General features: G+C 36.0%; 1 protein-coding gene across 6 annotated transcripts in view; it reads right to left on the reverse strand.

The window, feature by feature from the left end:
• The window catches only part of LRP1B (LDL receptor related protein 1B), a 1,876,014-nt gene that overhangs the window by 788,948 nt on the left and 1,067,908 nt on the right, over window positions 1-19,158 (reverse strand). For all 6 annotated transcript variants that reach the window (XM_073241389.1, XM_073241391.1, XM_073241392.1 and 3 more), the window contains exon 12: window positions 4,895-5,075. In XM_073241389.1, coding sequence (XP_073097490.1) covers window positions 4,895-5,075 — 181 coding nt within the window. The remainder of the gene's footprint in view (window positions 1-4,894; window positions 5,076-19,158) is intronic.

Here is a 19,158-nt window from a genome sequence, read left to right on the forward strand (position 1 = left end):
ATGCCCTTATTAGATCGTCTGCCTCCTGCACTAAAGAATGTCTGAGGTAATTTGGGAAAAATCTGTCTCCATGACTAAAAATCCTACTGTGATCTAAACAGGCAGATTTGGAACAACTGAGGATTTAACATACCATCCATTACTTCATACCAGTCAAACTCTTTTAAAATTATCTTAACAGTTTACAACAATGCTGACATGCCTTTTTAGACCTGAGGGAGTATATTGAGATTGGTGAACTTTACTAAGTTAAAATACATTCTAATGCTAGAAATAAACTAATTTATTAGCATATAGTAATATGCTTATATTGCATCCTGAATGTTCTTCAAGTGGTTTTATTATTGGGCCATTGTAGGAACAAACAGAAGAATCATTCTATTTGCTCATATCCTACATCAGTTACAGGTATGACCACTTGACTTCACTGTATAAAGTTATTTTGTAAAGAGGAAATATACAGATTTCTTGTCTCTACTAAACTTTTCCAAAATCTTAAATATGGCTAGTCAATAAAGATTTATTGTGGTTGCCAATTAATGACTTTTTAAAATTGCAATTATCTTTCCCTCTAGCTTTTCCTTTTGATCATAGCAACACTCTTTTCTTCTGTGACTCTCTTTCCCAAATCACACATCCATTTGTGTGAGCACTCACATGCACAGATGAGGGATAATTCAGGGTATTCTAAAACAATATTTTGTATCGTTTTGCTATTTGAAGAAATAATTGTGATCTGATATATTACTTAAGAATATTTTTATTCAAACAAAACATAAGAAAAACAGTTTAAATAAGTGATGCCAATCTGTCAGAGACTGTTATCTGATCATCATCCTCCCATTTGTTATCTGATTAAAATTTATATTGCGAAAGCCTTATAATCAATATCAAATGAGATGAATCCTAAACACACAAAATAAAAAATATGACCTAGGAAATAATCAGGAAGTACTATAAATCTCTTTGTAGGTGGGACGCGGGGTATAGCAAGTTAACAATTAGATTAAGCTGGCCTTCTGATAATATGGCAAAAGAAACTGTAACTCTACTTTTCAAGACCTGTTCAGATACAGTATCTTGATGAAGTCTATACCTACACTCTATCACAATAAGCTCTTTCCCTTGTTTATAGTGACACTTTTTAATTACTTGATCATAGTTATTGCATTTGTGCCTTGTATTATATTTGATAGGGTTGCATGCTGATGATTCCAATTAAAAGTTAAAATAATTATGGATAGGGATTATTTCTGGTTCATATTTGTACCTTGTAACACTAAGTTTGGCTTTTTTTAATATTAATGATGTCCCCAAATTAAATTGTATTGTCTGGTGGTCAAACCTATAAATATTTACATCATTAAGAGCTTCTCTGCCATGGAAGTAAAATGAATTTTAGTATTGAAAAACTTGTTTTAGTTGCTAAGATAATATCTGTTAACTAGAAGGTGCATACTATTACTAATTGAGATAGGAATACAGATCCTGTTTGTGGAAAATATGCACTCAGAATCACACATATTTCATATAGATAATATTTAGAGAAGTCAGAAGAACTAGAGATACAGGTTTCTAAGTTATTAATATAAATTTTGCAATGTGAAATTATTGGAAAGGAGGGAATTCATCTATAGTTACCTGCTTGAGGAACGGTGTCATCATAAGAGATTCCTGTTCAGCTTTACCTCCATGTCAACAATTGTTGAGGCCTGCCAATCTTACTCTTTCAGTGTCTCCAGTCTTAATCCCCACTTTTCTGTTCCTACTTACAAATGCTAGTTGGTCTTTAATCCCTCTTCAAAGGAACTCCTAACAGATTGTTTCTGAGACAGCTGTCATATTGCTATCACTTGTCTTCCTAAGTCATGAATTGAAAAATGTGACTTTTATCGCCAAACCTTCCAATTACTCTGTTGTTGTCAGCAAAATAAATTCAAACTTTTAATGACAACATGATGATTTCCCATATTTTTAGCTTCACCTCCTATTATGCTCCTTCATATGCCCTCTGCTCTATCCTTAATGAACTCTTCTCACCACAAAACCTCCACAAAATGCCCGTCTCTAAACAATTAGTTATACTGTCCCTTCAGAATGCAGTGACTAACCTTATGATTGTACATCTCAAGTCTCTGGGACCAACTCCATTCATTTGCAAATCCCATTCCTGACTTCTATTGATATATATGGTAGTTAATCATAATATATTTCAATAAATAAATAAACAAATCCTTTACTGATTTGGTAATTGGTTATGACGATTTTGATAAAGCATATCTCTGAATTGAGTACTTTTTGTTAATAGGTCATCATCGTAAAGAAAATCGGTGATTGCTTCTGTGTACAGGTGCAAATAGGGGTTATGGCAGAAAAAAAGTGTGATTAAAGCAGAGTGCTTTTTCTGAAAATGTTTTGCTTAAAAGTTACATGATTCTATTTTAAATGGGCTTTTTCCTAGTAAAGTTTCTTCTTTTCTGGAAATTATGTTAGGGTCAAACAATTGGGTAATTAAATTCACATGTTTCTATTTTACTTCTACTATCTTCAAATCCAACCCTACAGAACAGTAAAATCAGTTTTTTGCTTTTTCTTCCTTAAGGTAAATCTGATTACATGACTTCTCTATTTTACCTTTGCCTTGAAGATAATATACAAAGCTCTCATCGTGGCAGACAAGGGCCTACTTTCCTTTCCAATTACATCTTTGTCACCTTCCCCCTAAATCTACAGCCCAGTGCACTGTCTTCATTTCAGTTCCTCTGACAGTCAAGTTTTTGCTCAACTTAACATCTTCAAATGTTACCAGTTTCTTGATCTGAAATACTCTTTCCCTCACTCTCCATGGCTGGTTCCTTCTCTATGATTAAGTCTCAGCTCAGATGACACCTCCTTAGAGAGAACTTCCAGCCAATCTATTTAAACAGGTCTTGCTATCTGTTAAGTCTCCACATTTGCCCACCTGTTTGTCTTCCTCCATTACTTTGGTCTAGTTGCTTATTTGGTATTCATTTATTGCTCCATCTCCCCACTCCTCACCTTGCAGGTGGCATGGGATGCTTTGTAAGGGTTCAGTCCAAGCCTGTTTTGTTAACCATTGTATGCCCAGGGCAGAGCTCTGGGCATATTATATTGTTAGGGGAAAAAATGTGTGTGTGTGTGTATGTGCATGTGTTTTTCAGGTTGGTGCATAATAGCAGTATTTTATTTGAAAATCTTTCTGATAAAGACATATAAGAGTCGTTCTGTGTAGCACCAGAGCTAAGTATAGGGCCAGTTGCAAGACAGATTTACAGGGATGTAAATATTGCCTAATGAAAAGAAAAAAGGTCATATCAGAATTGATATGACAGCTATGTAGATGTTACAGGCTTCAAATCTATACATGCCTTATATTTGATGCCTTCAAATCTACAGAAGGCATCAAATAGATGTCTCGATATTTGGGAAATGTTGAAAAGGATTCCTGGATTTGAAGAGAGACCAGTGTCTTCTATTTCCTTCCAAATCATATGATTCTATGACTTCCACATTTATGTCTTTTCCCTGAGCACCAAAACCACCTTTTTAACTCTATCAGAAAATATTTTTCTCTAACAGAATACTGAGAAGAAAGATACTATTTTAAGATAAATTTGAATCATCTTGCTTCAAGCAGATTAAGTATGGAATAAATATTTTCTCTTAAAATTAAGATTGCCTTAATTTAAAGGTCAGATAGACAACTTGGTTTAAAAGTCCAGGAATAGAAGTGATACTTATAGAATCCACACATAAAATCACTGAAAAGCTTTATAATTATGCCTTACAAGAACATAAAATGAGCTTATATACTGCTTAGGTGTCAATTTAGGAAGAAGCATAATAGAAACATTTCTAGTACCTGCACTTTGGCAATCTCAGTTTACAAGGTATTTGTAAATGCATCCTATTAAATTAAGATTATTTTTATGTGTGTAATAAAATATAAAGAATATTTATTTTGTGATGCTATTCTGAAACAGTGACATATAAGCCATAGAGGGGATAAACACCACATCAACAATTATACATGTAAAATGCACAAGCCATTCTAATTCTGAGATTTGTTAGGGATTTTCACATTTCTTCAATATTTCTATATGAATAGTATTACTTAGGTTCAGATAAGAGCTCTGAATAAAAATGAAAGGAGGAGCCTATATGTCTAAAAGTTGCACAAAAATATTCCATCCTCAAACAGTAGCACATATCATAAAATGATGTCACTATATGGAAACTATGGTTATGTCTAAAATTATATGATTAACAACCTGACCTTGTAAAAAGTAGTGGAGTATAGGGGTTATGAGTAAAGTCTTGGAGGCAGACTGTTTGAGTTTAAATGCATATGCCAGTCTCCTAATAATTTAGTGGTCTTTTGAAGATCAGTTAGCAATCTCTTCTCTGTAAAACAAAGATAAGAATGGAAACTAATTCAAAAGATTATTGTGAGGATTACAGAATAGGAGCATAGTAACCTATTTAACAAAATGCCTCATCCACAGTAAGTGTACAAAAAAGGTTGCTATTTTTTTTTACTGTATTTCAACAGCCTTTAAAAAATTAATTGATTGCTTCTCTGATTGAATTCATTATTTATCTTGATGTCAGACTGTCTACAATGGAGAATTATGGTGCTTGTCTGGATATATCAAGTAAATATATCTTTTATACAAATAATCTGTTTATTTCAGTTCAATGTATTTTGACACGTTTATTTAACACATTCTCTAAAAGAGGAAATCACTAAATGAGTAACTTTTTCCATACAGGCCACTCATATGTGAATGTAAATAAAACTTAGTACTACCAAATATGTAAAAAAATATTTAATATACATTTCCTTATATAAAGCTGATCAAATACTGCTTACCCATTAACAGGATCCACCACAATCCCTCTGGGATGGGACATTTCTCCCTCTAAAAGAGTCTTCCGACTCTGAGAAGCCTTTTCCAGCCTGGCCACATTAATGGTCTTCCTATGGCCATCATTTGTCCAGTAAAGGTTATTTCCAATCCAGTCCACAGCAATGCCCTCCACATTATCTAGATCTACAAGAATAAAAAACAAGAAAGAAACAAATATTATAATAGTGGCCACTGCATATGTTTTACTTAATAAAAAGTTTAATTCAAAAAGGAAATAATTCTGATCCACAAATTCTTTATAGTTGATTTTTGCAAATGTTATCATTCCATACAGTATTTATCCATTTTATTTTGAATGACATTTTGTGTGAGTAACCAGCCCTCTCTTGATATACTTTAATTGAAACAGTGATCCGCAGAAAAAACAGGAAAATACAAGTGATGAGAGCTAAAAAGGGTGAAATAAGTTCTCAGAGCAAAAACACAGTGATGAAAACTGTGATGAAGAAAAATCAAATATTAACAAGTAATATTTTCAAAAAGTAAGCATGTTCCAACTTATAATATGTAATCTGAGTAATCAAAATAATATGAACGCCCTTTTGCCGAGAGATGAAAAGGTCCAGCAGAAGAACACTTTGAAAGCCCAGAACGGGCTTTTATCATGGAACTGCATAAACAGAGAATCTCAAGGAGACACTGAAATATTTCTGTATATTCTGGACTTATTATATTTTAAAAGGGACACTATTACAGGCTTCTCTAAAATACAGGCAGTGATCACTCAAGATAACACTAAAAATATATCATCTTATGAGTTAAACTAATGTAAACCCTTCACAGAAGAAGAAACTCTTAACACTTTAAAGTGGAGGCTTATAGTCTTTTACCACGCAAGAAGTGGTAGAATGGAGATAAAAATCCAAGTCAGATGATCCCTAATGTGGAGATCCTTAAAACTGCACTATTCCTGTGGCGAGTCCTGTCCTCATTTTTTGCCACTTTGTAAGCCACCTCCCAAACTGTCCTCTACATCATAATGTCATTCCATCTCTCTATTGCGTGAGAAGTTACTGTGAACTCCTTTTCTTCCAAAATCAGGGATATTTTTTTTCATTGCCTCCGGGTATGAGGTAGAGAACTGCAACTTGGTGGAAAAGCAATATGTAGTAGCACACTAGAGACTGGGAAATCTACATGGCATTCCTTCATATTCAGAAGTAATACAGAGTTGCTATTATCATATTCTTTAATCATGACCTTTCTGGCCTTGGACAAAAATAAAATTTTCTTTTGTGACCCTTTCTGCTAATCAGCATGTGCCCTGACTCAGAATGACTAACACAATGTGTGATTTGATCTAACTGAAAATCCCATTATAGTGAATCAGATATGTTCTCAATTTCACAAAGCTGTCTGCTTCATTACCATCCAATATGAGTAATTTTCAGAGGTTAATTGTGCCTATGCTTAGAGAAAAAGTTTAATTTTGTCTTTAGTTTATTGACACTTAATTTTCCTGAGCACTTTCCTGCTCTGGCATAATAGAAAAAGAGTAGCTGTTTACTCTTTTCTTTGCTATTTATCATAGTCTGTGGCTGATTTTTGTCTTGTTAGTTGGTTTCCAAAAATTGTATTACATTTGAAATCTACTCCAGTGTGGAACCTTCCTTCTTCCACTTTTCCTTTTGACATCTGACTTGAGACTTTAAATTTTTGTTAGTTTGTTTTCATATGAAGCAGGTACAATACTATGTAGATTGAAACTTTGTTTCTAACAGTTGGGCAAGCAACTCAGTCACTCTGATCCTTAATTTCTCCACTGGTAAAGTGAAGATGATAATAGCACCTATTCCATAGGGTGATAACAAGGGGTGAATTAGCTGCTGCATGTAAAACACATAGCATACTGTTTGCAATAATGTAAATTCTCAATATGTTAGTTTTTATTAATTTATTTTATATATATATATATATATATAATATATATACATATCTCCTGGCTATTTTCCTTATGAGTCCTGCTTGATAGGAATATATCTTGTTTTTCTCTCTTAAAATGATTGTTTGGTAATATTTCTTGCATTTTGACCAGGGACCAACATGAACTAGAGAAAGTATATACAGCGTCAGTTGTGAATAAGTAAGGGTGGAATGGAAATGAACTCTAAAACACAGAACTTGGGAGGATCTTGTCACTAATTTGTTTGTTCATTTTGTCTCTGAAAAACTTCTTTTTCCTATAGAAGTATAAAGTAGTGGTTAGGATCACAGAGCGAGTTATTTAACCTCTCTATTCTTTAAAACCCTGATCTTTAAAATGGTTGTGATAATAGTGTTTATCTCACAGGCTTTGAGGATCAAATTAATGTATGTAAAATTCTTAATAGTTGGCACATAGTAAATGTTATATAAATGTGGTATTAATGTTCTTGCTAACAATATCATTGCTATTATCATCTTCCCTTTACCTGCCTATCTAGTCTTTTATGATAGCAATGAAACAATTATCCTAGATAAAACAAGCATTTTTTTTAAGTGGAGAAAAATCATATTTCTAAAACTCAAATATCATTTCAGGGGTGATTTTTACCTATTATACATTTATGGAACAGAAGAGGAAAATTTTATATATTTAAAATAAGATCTAAAGAAAATGGGTCCAAAAATAAGAAGAAAGAAAAAAAGAAAGAAAGGCTAGGATGTGAGCAGTGGCTTTAATTTTAAGGTACATAAGCTAGATCTTCAATGTAATCCATAAGTCTTGATGATTTACAATGTAATTTGAATAACTGAATAAGAAATTACACCCCACAATTGCGATTATAAAAACAGAGTGACTATATGTTTCCAATGCATCCAATTCTTCATATCCTTAGATGAATGTGTTTGTTTGTTTTTCTGAGTTGTAATGAAGTATTACAAAAAGAATACTGAGTGCAGAGTATGGTCACATGCCTTAAATAACTGGATGAGCAGTATGTGTGTAGACATGCTTAGAGACAGGGATGCCTTACTTTGCCACATAGTCAACATTTGGACAGTTTTCCTGCCTCATTATTTGTATAGTTCAATTAATACAAATTCTCTTTGTGCAATTCAATATGGCCTGATCACAGATTCTATTCATCTGACATAAGTGAATTAATATAGTGTGGGAGTAAAATCTGTCTGCTGAATTTTCTATCTCCTGGGGTTATAGAAGTCTTTGTCCAGACTAATGATTTCTACATCATTTGTCCCCAGTGACCAACTGAGGCTGAAGTTTTCATCCTCATTTTCATTCCAGGTCTTTCCTCAGTTTAGTTACTAGGTCATGGAGGGTGAATACACAAACAGAATAAAGAAAGTACTTTGCTATTTCATTCAAAGAGATATATAAAGTACATAAAAGGGTCTTATTTTCCAAATTAACAGAATATATTAAAACACAGTGGTTTCCTTCTATTATCAAAAGGGCATTGACAGTTTCAGTTTGGGAGTAGGGTGACACAAATTGTTTCTCTATGACTTTCAGATATTTAACCTTTGATGCAGCAGCAGTGAGCACATGAAAGAGTAGAGAAAGTGCCACAGCATCATAATTATCAAGAAGATGATAATTAAATGAAAGGTTTCAGATACTGTTAAGAACTGAGATTTTACTTTACTGTCAAGCTAACAAGTTAGCCCATTATTGTTTCATGGATGATAGTAGAAGGTACAGGACTTGTAAGTCAGATATAAAGGACTTCATTACTCATGGCACAACAGGCAGCATGGTCCTCAGCAGATTGATGTCAGTTTCCTTTACTCCAAAGTCCCATGGGGTGGCTGGGATGGGCCCTATGGATACCTTCCCAAACAGCAGAACATCTTACAGGAGAATTCTGATTTGGGAACCCAACTCTTTCATAATGGGCAGTAAGCAAGCCTGCCCTTTGCACTGAAGAGACACTCTCTCTTCTCTTAAGGCTCTTTCCTCTACAAACATCCTTTTAAGAATACTCTGGAATAAAGGTCAATAGACACCTCACTCTAACTGATGCAAAAATGTGAGGGATCCATAGAGAATTGTCTGTCAAGAAGAGGCCCTAAAAAGTCATAATTTGGTAGTCTTTGAGAAGTGCAGATAGAGCAAACAAGCCAGTGTGCAAATATGACCAGCAATAATAATCGTCTCTGGGTTCCAGGCCATTGTTCTTATGGGAATTCTCTGACTTATACTATCGCACCTTACAGCATATTGTTCAGCTAGACATGTGTGATGGTTAATTTTATGAGTCAGTTTGGCTAAGCTATAGTACACAGTTAATATGGTTAAACATCAGTCCAGATATTGCTGTGAATATCTTCAGGTGATATTAACATTTAAATTTGGTACACTCTGAGTAAAGCAGATTTCCCTCTCTAATGGGGGTTTATCTCATCCAATAAGCTGAAGATTTTAAGAGAAAACAGACTAAGCTCCCTTCAGGAAGAGAGAATTTGGCATCTAGACTGTCTTCAGATTCAAGGCACAATATCAGCTTTTCCCTGCATCTCCATTATGTCTGCCTACCCTGTAGATTTTGGGCTTTCCATACTCCTATGATCATGTAATCCAATTCTTTAAAAAATATCTGTTCTTCTCTTTTTATGTACACATTCTATTGGTTTTACTTCTCTGGAGAACTCTAACACCATAACCATACCTATGATCTGGAAGTGAGTTTGGTGAACAATCTGGGCAGAAGAAAGACACTCTTTCAGATGAAGCTCTACAAGTTATATACTATGAAGGGCAGAGTAGCTTCCCATTTAAGAGAACGCTTACAGATATACAACAAGTATATAGCTCATTTTACAATATTCCACTGCAAAATCTGGGGTAACATCAGAGTTGTTCTTTAAGCATGTTTTAATGTTTTTATTTTCTGAATATTATGATGTTTTGGTATCTTTCAAAAACCTTTCTGGCTGAGGCAAGACTGCCTCTCCTGGGAACAGCCAATTTTTAGAGAAAGAAGAAGACCCAGCCAGGACATTGTACCTGAGCCAGACCTCCTCTATCTGGTCACTATACCCCAGGAGAAAATATTCCTCTGCCTTAATCATCCCAGGGCCAGGTCTAGGCAACCAGCTACCATCCCTATCATTTAATGCCCAAAGGAATTATTCAAACTAGACAATCCTAAACTGTTTATCTTGCCCTGATTTGCTTTTCCCACAGAAACTTCAATAAAAGCTGTGATTTCAATATTTTCCTTTCACTCCTGTGGTCTCCTGACCACCTTGGCATCTTTGGTGTGCTGTGCCTTGTCTCTAGTACTTGAGAATATAATAAACTTTGTTTTCCTGAGCCTCTGCTCTGTATCCTCTTGAGACATGCATGACTAACCACCACAAGAAATAAAAAAGATGAGTCCTCATTGTGAATGGGAAGAGAGAAAGTTACCAGTTTATTTTGCCTACTTGCCAAGAAAGAAAGGAGCAAAAATTGCTTCAAGTTCTTGGCATCTAGACTGTCTTCAGTCTATTATTTGGAACATAGAATAATACAGCTATATTCTCAAATATTCCTTTTAGTCCTATGCAGTAGGCTAAAATTTATAAAAATAAAACACTTTGGACCTTATTGCATTAATACTAAATTACTCAAATCCTTTCATATTAGGTGAAGTCAACTCTATTAGAAGTCATATGAGCATTTTAATTTCATAAAAACTAACGTTTTTATTAGCTACATTTTCTAATATGTCATATATTCTTCCCTTTGGTCATTTAAACATTCATACAGTTGCATCACTTCCATGAATAATGTTCACTGAACTTTTAAAAGAAAATGAGGTAGCATACACTTTGCTTAGGTATCATGTTTAGTGGAAGATACTGATTGTTAAATTCCAAGTGGAGCTGAAAAGCCAGAGGCTGTAAGTCTTCATTAGATTCATAATCACCATGACAAAGAACAAATGTGTCATCTTGTGCGGCCATCCTGCTGGAGCTGACCTTACCATCCTAAATTAAACAAAAATATACTTGTTTCAGACCCAAATTAATACCCAGAGAGAAAGCAGGATAGGCAAAACTCATGTGTGAGTGACAGATTAAGTGTGATAAAAGATGGTAAGTCCTTAAGAGAATTTATCTCACAAAATCCTCTATAACTAAGAAAACACACAGTCACAATCCTCCTTGGTCCACAGGTAGCCTTACAGAATTGATGCAGTGAGTCAGGGGAAAATGTAATAATAAAAGTAGGCCGGAACAGGGGCAGAGCCAAGGTGGTGGCATGAGTAGAGCAGTGGAAATATCCTCCCAAAACCACATATATTTTTGAAAATACAACATATACAACTAATCCTAAAAGAGAGACTAGAAGACGCAGGACAACAGCCAGACCACATCCACACATGTGAGAACCCAACACCTGGTGAAAGGGGTAAGATACAAGCTGCGGCCCGGTGGGACCTGAATGTCCCTCACCCCAGCTCCCTGTGGGAATAGAGGAGTTGGAGCGGGGAGGGAGAGGGAGCCCAGGATGGCTTAAAACCTGGCCCCAGACCTTCGCACCAGAGCACAGACACAGGGTGTGCAGGGGTGCTGGAAACTAGGGAAACAGGACAGTAAGACCTGTGAGCAGGTACCTGCAGCTGGCGTCCCAGGGACAAAGAAAAGCGAGTGCATTTTGGAAGTCTTAAAGGGACAGGGACCCCACGGTGGGACAGAAGTGTCCTGGGACACTTAGTCCAGCAGCAGGAAACTCCAGGCACACTAAACCCCTGGATAGCAGAGCAGCTCAGAGGCCCCTTACGGAGATAAACAGACTCCCAGCCATTTGCCATCCAACACGGCTCCACCATATCAGAGCAGCAGCCCAAGGCAGGCCACACCCACAGCAACAGCAGAGTGGCCTTCAAGAATCAGAAGCCCCGTCGGCACACAGCTGCCCAGCATGAGCCACTAGAGCTCACTGTTCTCCCAAGAGAGGAAGGCCACAAACCAAAAAGAAGGGATGTTCTTCCAGCCGTCACGTGTGCCAGCTCTGCAAACTATCTCTATCACCATGAAAAGGTAAAATTTGAGGCAGATAAAGATTACAGACTCAACACCTGAGAAGGAGACAGACCTAACCAGTCTTCCTGAAAAAGAATTCAAAATAAAAATCATAAACATGCTGATGGAAATGCAGAGAAATATACAAGAGCTAAGGGATGAAGTCCAGAGGGAGATTACAGACACCCGGAGGGAGATTACAGACGTCCGGAGGAAGATTACAGAAGTGAAACAAACTCTGGAAGGATTTATAACCAGAATGTATAAGATGCAAGAGGCCATTGATGGAATAGAAACCAGAGAACAGGAACGCATAGAAGCTGACACAGAGAGAGATAAAAGAATCTCCAGGAATGAAACAATATTAAGAGAACTGTGTGACCAAACCAAAAGGAACAATATCTGCATTATAGGGGTACCAGAAGAAGAAGAGAGAGAAAAAGGGACAGAAAATGTCTTTGAAGAAATAATTGCTGAAAACGTTCCCAAACTGGGGGAGGAAATAATAGAAGAGACCACTGAAATACACAGAACTCCCAACAGAAAGGACCCAAGGAGGGCAACACCAAGACACATAATAATTAAAATGGCAAAGATCAAGGACAAGGACAGAGTTTTAAAGGCAGCTAGAGAGAAGAAAAAGGTCACCTATAAAGGAAAACCCATCAGGCTCTCATCAGACTTCTCAAGAGAAACCTTACAGGCCAGAAGAGAATGGCATGATATACTTAATGCAGTGAAACAGAAGGGCCTTGAACCAAGGATACTGTACCCAGCACGATTATCATTTAAATATGAAGGAGGGATTAAACAATCCCAGACAAGCAAAAGTTGAGGAAATTTGCCTCCCAAAAACCACCTCTACAGAGTATTCTAGAGGGACTATTCTAAATGGGAGCACTCCTAAGAGTAAGTAGATGTCACCAGAGAAAATAAAATCACAGCAAAGAGAACAGACCAACCAAATACTAACTAAAGGCAAAAAACAAAATCAACTACCCACTAAAAGCAGTTAAAGGAAACATGAAAGAGCACAGAATAAAACAACCAACATATAAAGAATGGAGGAGGAGGAATAAGAAAGGAGAGAAGAAAAGAAGCTCCAGACAGTGTATATAACAGCACAATAAGTGAGCTAAGTTAGGTAGTAAGATACTAAAGAGGCTAACCTTGAACCTTTGGTAACCACAAATCTAAAGCCTGCAATGGCAAATAAGTACATATCTTTCAATAGTCACCCTAAATGTAAATGGACTGAATGCACCAATCAAAAGACACAGAGTAATAGAATTGATAAAAAAGCAAGATCCATCTATATGCTGCTTACAAGAAACTCACCTCAAACCCAAAGACATGCACAGACTAAAAGTCAAGGGATGGAAAAACATATTTCAGGCAAACAACAGCGAGAAGAAAGCAGGGATTGCAGTACTAGTATCAGACAAAATAGACTTCAAAACAAAGAAAGTAATAAGAGATAAAGAAGGACATTACATAATGATAAAGGGCTCAGTCCAACAAGAAGATATAACCATTCTAAATATATATGCACCCAACACAGGAGCACCAGCATATGTGAAACAAACACCAACAGAACTAAAAGGGGAAATAGAATGCAATGTATTCATTTTAGGAGACTTCAACATGCCACTCAGCCCAAAGGATAGATCAACTGGACAGAAAATAAGTAAGGACATGGAGGCAATGAACAACACACTAGAACAGATGGACCTAATAGACATCTGTAGAACTCTACATCCAAAAGCAACAGGGTACACATTCTTCTCAAGTGCACATGGAACATTCTCCAGAGTAGACCACATACTAGCTCACACAAAGAGCCTCAGTAAATTCCAAAAGATTAAAATTCTACCAACCAACTTTTTATACGACAAAGGTATAAAACTAGGAATAAATTCTACAAAGAAAACAAAAAGGCTCACAAACACATGGAGGGTTAACAACATGCTCCTAAATAATCATTGGATCAATGAACAAATTAAAATAGAGATCAAGGAATATATGGAAACAAATGACAACAACAACATAAAGCCCCAACTTCTGTGGGAAGCAGCAAAAGCAATCTTAAGAGGAAAGTATATAGCAATCCAGGCACACTTACAGAAGGAAGAACAATCCCAAATGAACAGTCTAACATCACAATTATCAAAACTGGAAAAAGAAGAACAAATGAGGCCTAAAGTCATCAGAAGGAGGGACATAATAAAGATCAGAGAAGAAATAAACAAAATTGTGAAGAATAAAACAATAGAAAAAGTCAATGAAACCAAGAGCTGGTTCTTTGAGAAGATAAACAAAATAGATAAGCCTCTAGCCAAACTTATTAAGAGAAAAAGAGAATCAACACACATCAACAGAATCAGAAATGAGAATGGAAAAATCATAAGACTCCACAGAAATACAAAGAATTATTAAAGACTACTATGAAAATCTATATGCTAACAAGCTGGAAAACCTAGAAGAAATGGACAACTTCCTAGAAAAATGCAACCTTCCAAGACTGACCAAGGAAGAAACACAAAAGTTAAACAAACCAATTACGAGCAAAGAAACTGAAACAGTAATCAAAAAACTACCCAAGAACAAAACACCCGGGTCAGACGGATTTACCTTGAAATTTTACCAGACATACAAAGAAGACATAATACCCATTCTCCATAAAGTTTTCCAAAAAATAGAAGAGGAGGGAATACTCCCAAACTCATTCTATGAAGCCAACATTACCCTAATACCTAAACCAGGCAAAGACCCCACCAAAAAAGAAAATTACAGACCAATATCCCTGATGAATGTAGATGCAAAAATACTCAATAAAATATTAGCAAACAGAATTCAACAGTATATGAAAAGGATCATACACCATGACCAAGTGGGATTCATCCCAGGGATGCAAGGATGGTACAACATTTGAAAATCTATCAACATCATCCACCACATCAACAAAAAGAAGGACAAAAATCACATGATCATCTCCATAAGTGCTGAATAAGCATTTGACAAAATTCAACATACATTCATGATAAAAACTCTCAACAAAATGGGTAAAGAGGGCAAGTAACTCAACATAATAAAGGCCATACATTATAAACTCACAGACAACATCATACTTAACAGCGAGAAGCTGAAAGCTTTTCTCTGAGATCAGGAACAAGACAGGGATGCCTACTCTCTCCACTGTTATTAAAAATAGTACTGGAGGTCCTAGCCACGGCAATTAGAAAAAACAAATAAATACAAGGAATCCAGATTGGTAAAGAAGAAGTTAAACTGTCACTCTTTGCTGATGATATGATATTGTACATAAAAATCCCTTAAGACTCCACTCCAAAAACTACTAGAACTGATATCGGAATATAGCAAAATTGCAGGATACAAAATTAACACACAGAAATCTGTGGCTTTCCTATACACTAAGAATGAACCAATAGAAAGAGAAATCAGGAAAACAACTCCATTCACAATTGCATCAAAAAGAATAAAATACCTAGAAATAAACCTAACCAAAGAAGTGAAAGACCTATACCCTGAAAACTACAAGACACTCTTTAGAGAAATTAAAGAGGACAATAACAAATGGAAACTCACCCCATGCTCTTGGCTAGGAAGAATTAATATCGTCAAAATGGCCATCCTGCCCAAAGCAATATACAGATTTGATGCAATCCCTATGAAACTACCAGCAACATTCTTCAATGAACTGGAACAAATAATTCAAAAATTCATATGGAAACACCAAAGACCCTGAATAGCCAAAGCAATCCTCAGAAAGAATAAAGTAGGGGGGATCTTACTCCCCAACTTCAAGCTCTACTACAAAGTCATAGTAATCAAGACAATTTGGTACTGGCACAAGAACAGAGCCACAGACCAGTGGAACAGATTTGAGACTCCAGACACTAACCCAAACATATATGGTCAATTAATATTCAATAAAGGAGCCATGGACATACAATGGGGAAATGACAGTCTCTTCAACAGATGGTGCTGGCAAAACTGGACAGCTACATGTAAGAGAGTGAAACTGGACCATTGTCTAATCCCCCATACAGAAAAGAAAATTTGAAATGGATCAAAGACCTGAATTTAAATCATGAAACCAGAAAACTCTTAGAAAAATCATAGGCAAAAATCTCTTAGACATAAACATGAGTGACCTCTTCTTGAACATATCTCCCCGGCCGAGGAAAACAACAGCAAAAATGAACAACTATATTAAGCTGAAAAGCTTCTGTACGGCAAAAGACACCACCAATAGAACATAAGGTACCCTATAGTATGGGAGAATATATTTGTAAATGACAGATCTGATAAAGGATTGACATGCAAAATATATAAAGAGCTCACCCACCTCCACAAACAAAAAACAAATAATCCAATTAAAAAATGGGCAGTGGAACTGAACAGACAGTTCTCCAAAAAAGAAATTCAGATGTCCAACAGACACATGAAAAGATGCTCCACATTGCTAGTTATCAGAAACATGCAAATTAAAACCATGATGAGTTACCACCTCACACCAGTAAAGATTGCTACCATCCAAAAGACAAACAACAACAAATGTTGGCGAAGTTGTGGAGAAAGGGTAACCCTCCTACACTACCTCTGGGAATGTAAATTAGTTCAACCATTGTGGAAAGCAGTATGGAGGTTCCTCAAAATGGTAAAAGTAGCCATACCATTTGACCCAGGAATCCACTCCTAGGGATTTACCCAAAGAATGCAGCACTCCAGTTTGAAAAAGACAGATGCACCCCTATGTTTATAGCAGCACTATTTACAATAGCCAAGAAATGGAAGCAACCTAAGTGTCTATCAGTAAATGAATGTATAAAGAAGAGGTGGTACATATACACAATGGAATATTATTCAGCCATAAGAAGAAAACAATCCTATCATTTGCAACAACATGGATGGAGCTAGAGGGTATTATGCTCAGTGAAATAAGCCAAGCGGAGAAAGACAAATACCAAATGATTTCACTCATCTGTGGAGTATAAGAATGAAGGGAAAACTGAAGGAACAAAACAGCAGCAGAATCACAGAACCCACGAATGAACTAACATTTATCAAAGGGAAAGGGACTGGGGAGGATGGGTGGGTAGGGAGGGATAAGTGGGGTAGAAGAAAGGGGGTATTCTGATTAGCATGCATAATGTGGAACACAGAGAAGACAAGTAGTGATTCTACAACATTTTGCTATGCTGATGGACAATGACTGTAAAGGGGTTTGTGGGGGGGACTTGGTGTAGGGGAGAGCCTAGTAAACATAATATTCTTCATGTAATTGTAGATTAATGATAACAAAAAAATAGAAAGAAAGAAAAGGGGGATTACTCCCTGATAGTATAAAACTAACTGCAAATCAACGATTAATGCATGCTTACATATCCTTAATTTTGATCTTTTAAAGGGTGTCAGATGATCAGCTATAGAAGTACATTTTTCTGATAATATTTCTTTCTCTTAAAAAAAATGCAGTTCCTCTGTGGTGATCTCCAATAGGTTCTTCACAATGGTATAAAGGTCATATCAAAGTGTGGGCAAAGGGTTTGTTTGGGTTTATACAGAGGATCAAAGCCTAATTTGGCTACCCAGAAAATGAATTAAGATATGATATGAAGAAGAACTTCCAACATCAACATCCTCTGGAAGAGTCATTCCAGAAGATGATCATCAAAAACTTCAACAAAGATCCTGGCACTGTTGCAGTTGTAGCTGCATTCATCCCACCGGTCCTGGACTTTCCATTGGAATGAAGAAGGTGATATCTAAGCTGGCCTGTGCATACAGTAAAACAACAAGTTTGACTGGATCTATACTGTCGGAACTCAACCAACAATTAGGAGAAGTGCAAGTTGCTGTGCTCCAAAATCACGCGACTGCAGACTATCCACTGTTAAAAGAACACATGGGATGTGAACAGTTCCCAGGAATGTGTTATTTTTATTTGTCTGATTTTTCTCAAAGTATTCAAATTCAGTTGGACAATATTCATCATATCATTGATAAGTTTTCACAAATGCCTAGGTTTTCTTGGTTTCACTAAATATGGCTGGTAATTGTAGGTCTGCTTTTGTTATGTATCTGTATTCCTATTCTGTTAATGTGTGTATGCAATTTAATTAGTAGTTTGTTAAAATCTATAAATGCTTATGTTACTCTACAAGAAGATATGCCAAAGAAATAATCAATCTGCCCATGTTTTCTTCCATCTGCTACTTCTATAGCTTTTCTTCTTCCTTCCTAATTACAACTCTTTAGTAGAATTCGTGTCTCATATCGAATTTACCAAGTATCATAATTCCTTCAAGTGGTAAAGATACCTCAAGACAAATGCTGGGCATAAAAGCCACAGGGCATAAATCTGCAAAGAAGTGAAAAGCTAACCTTTTCAAAGAATATTGCTTCTCTCTCACTTACCAACTTTACATTTCCCTGTATGGCCCCGGAAGATGACTGGTTAGCCACAGAGGGGTAAGATTCCTCAAGGGAGGAACAACCTAAGACAGGCACAGTCGCAGGGAGGCCATCAGGAGAGAAATTGGGGATCAACAGAGGTGAGGCTCAGAACCTCACCCCCCTGTTTTGAGAGTCTTCTGCATTTTTGTTGCCCTTGTCTAGCTTGGATTAATACTTTGTTAGAGGGATAGACCTGATCATCTACATTTGCCCTCTTACAGCACTAAATTATGCTTTCTGCCTTTATCTTACATCTACCACCTCAGCATTTTAGTAAATAATAATAATAATAATAATAATAATAATAATAATAAGGGAGAAATGTGGGATTCACATATAAATCAAGTATAAAAATCAAACAAATAATCATATCTGACTTGATTATTTATAGTTCATGATGTGTGATCAAAACCGAAAGTTTCTGTGATATGACGGCCCCTGCACTGTTCACCATGTAAGAACTTATTCACTATGTAAGAACTTGTTCACCATGTAAGAACTTGTTTGTTATGCTTCAGAAGATTGGACACTGTTGAGAATTAGGTTTGGGGTTGATTAATGATTGTGCATTCAGTCCCCTATACAGAATTTTATTGTTGTTAACAACCATTTGATCAATAAATATGAGAGATGCCCTCTCAAAAAAAATAAAATAAAATAAAACAAAAAACATAAAAAAAAACTAGGCCAGAACATAGTAATAAAGTCAATATTTTAGAAATAAAAGGTTAAAAAAATCATATATTCCAACTTCTGTATTCTACAAAGA

Source organism: Manis javanica, chromosome 7, assembly GCF_040802235.1.
Source record: "Manis javanica isolate MJ-LG chromosome 7, MJ_LKY, whole genome shotgun sequence".
Taxonomy (NCBI): domain Eukaryota; kingdom Metazoa; phylum Chordata; class Mammalia; order Pholidota; family Manidae; genus Manis; species Manis javanica.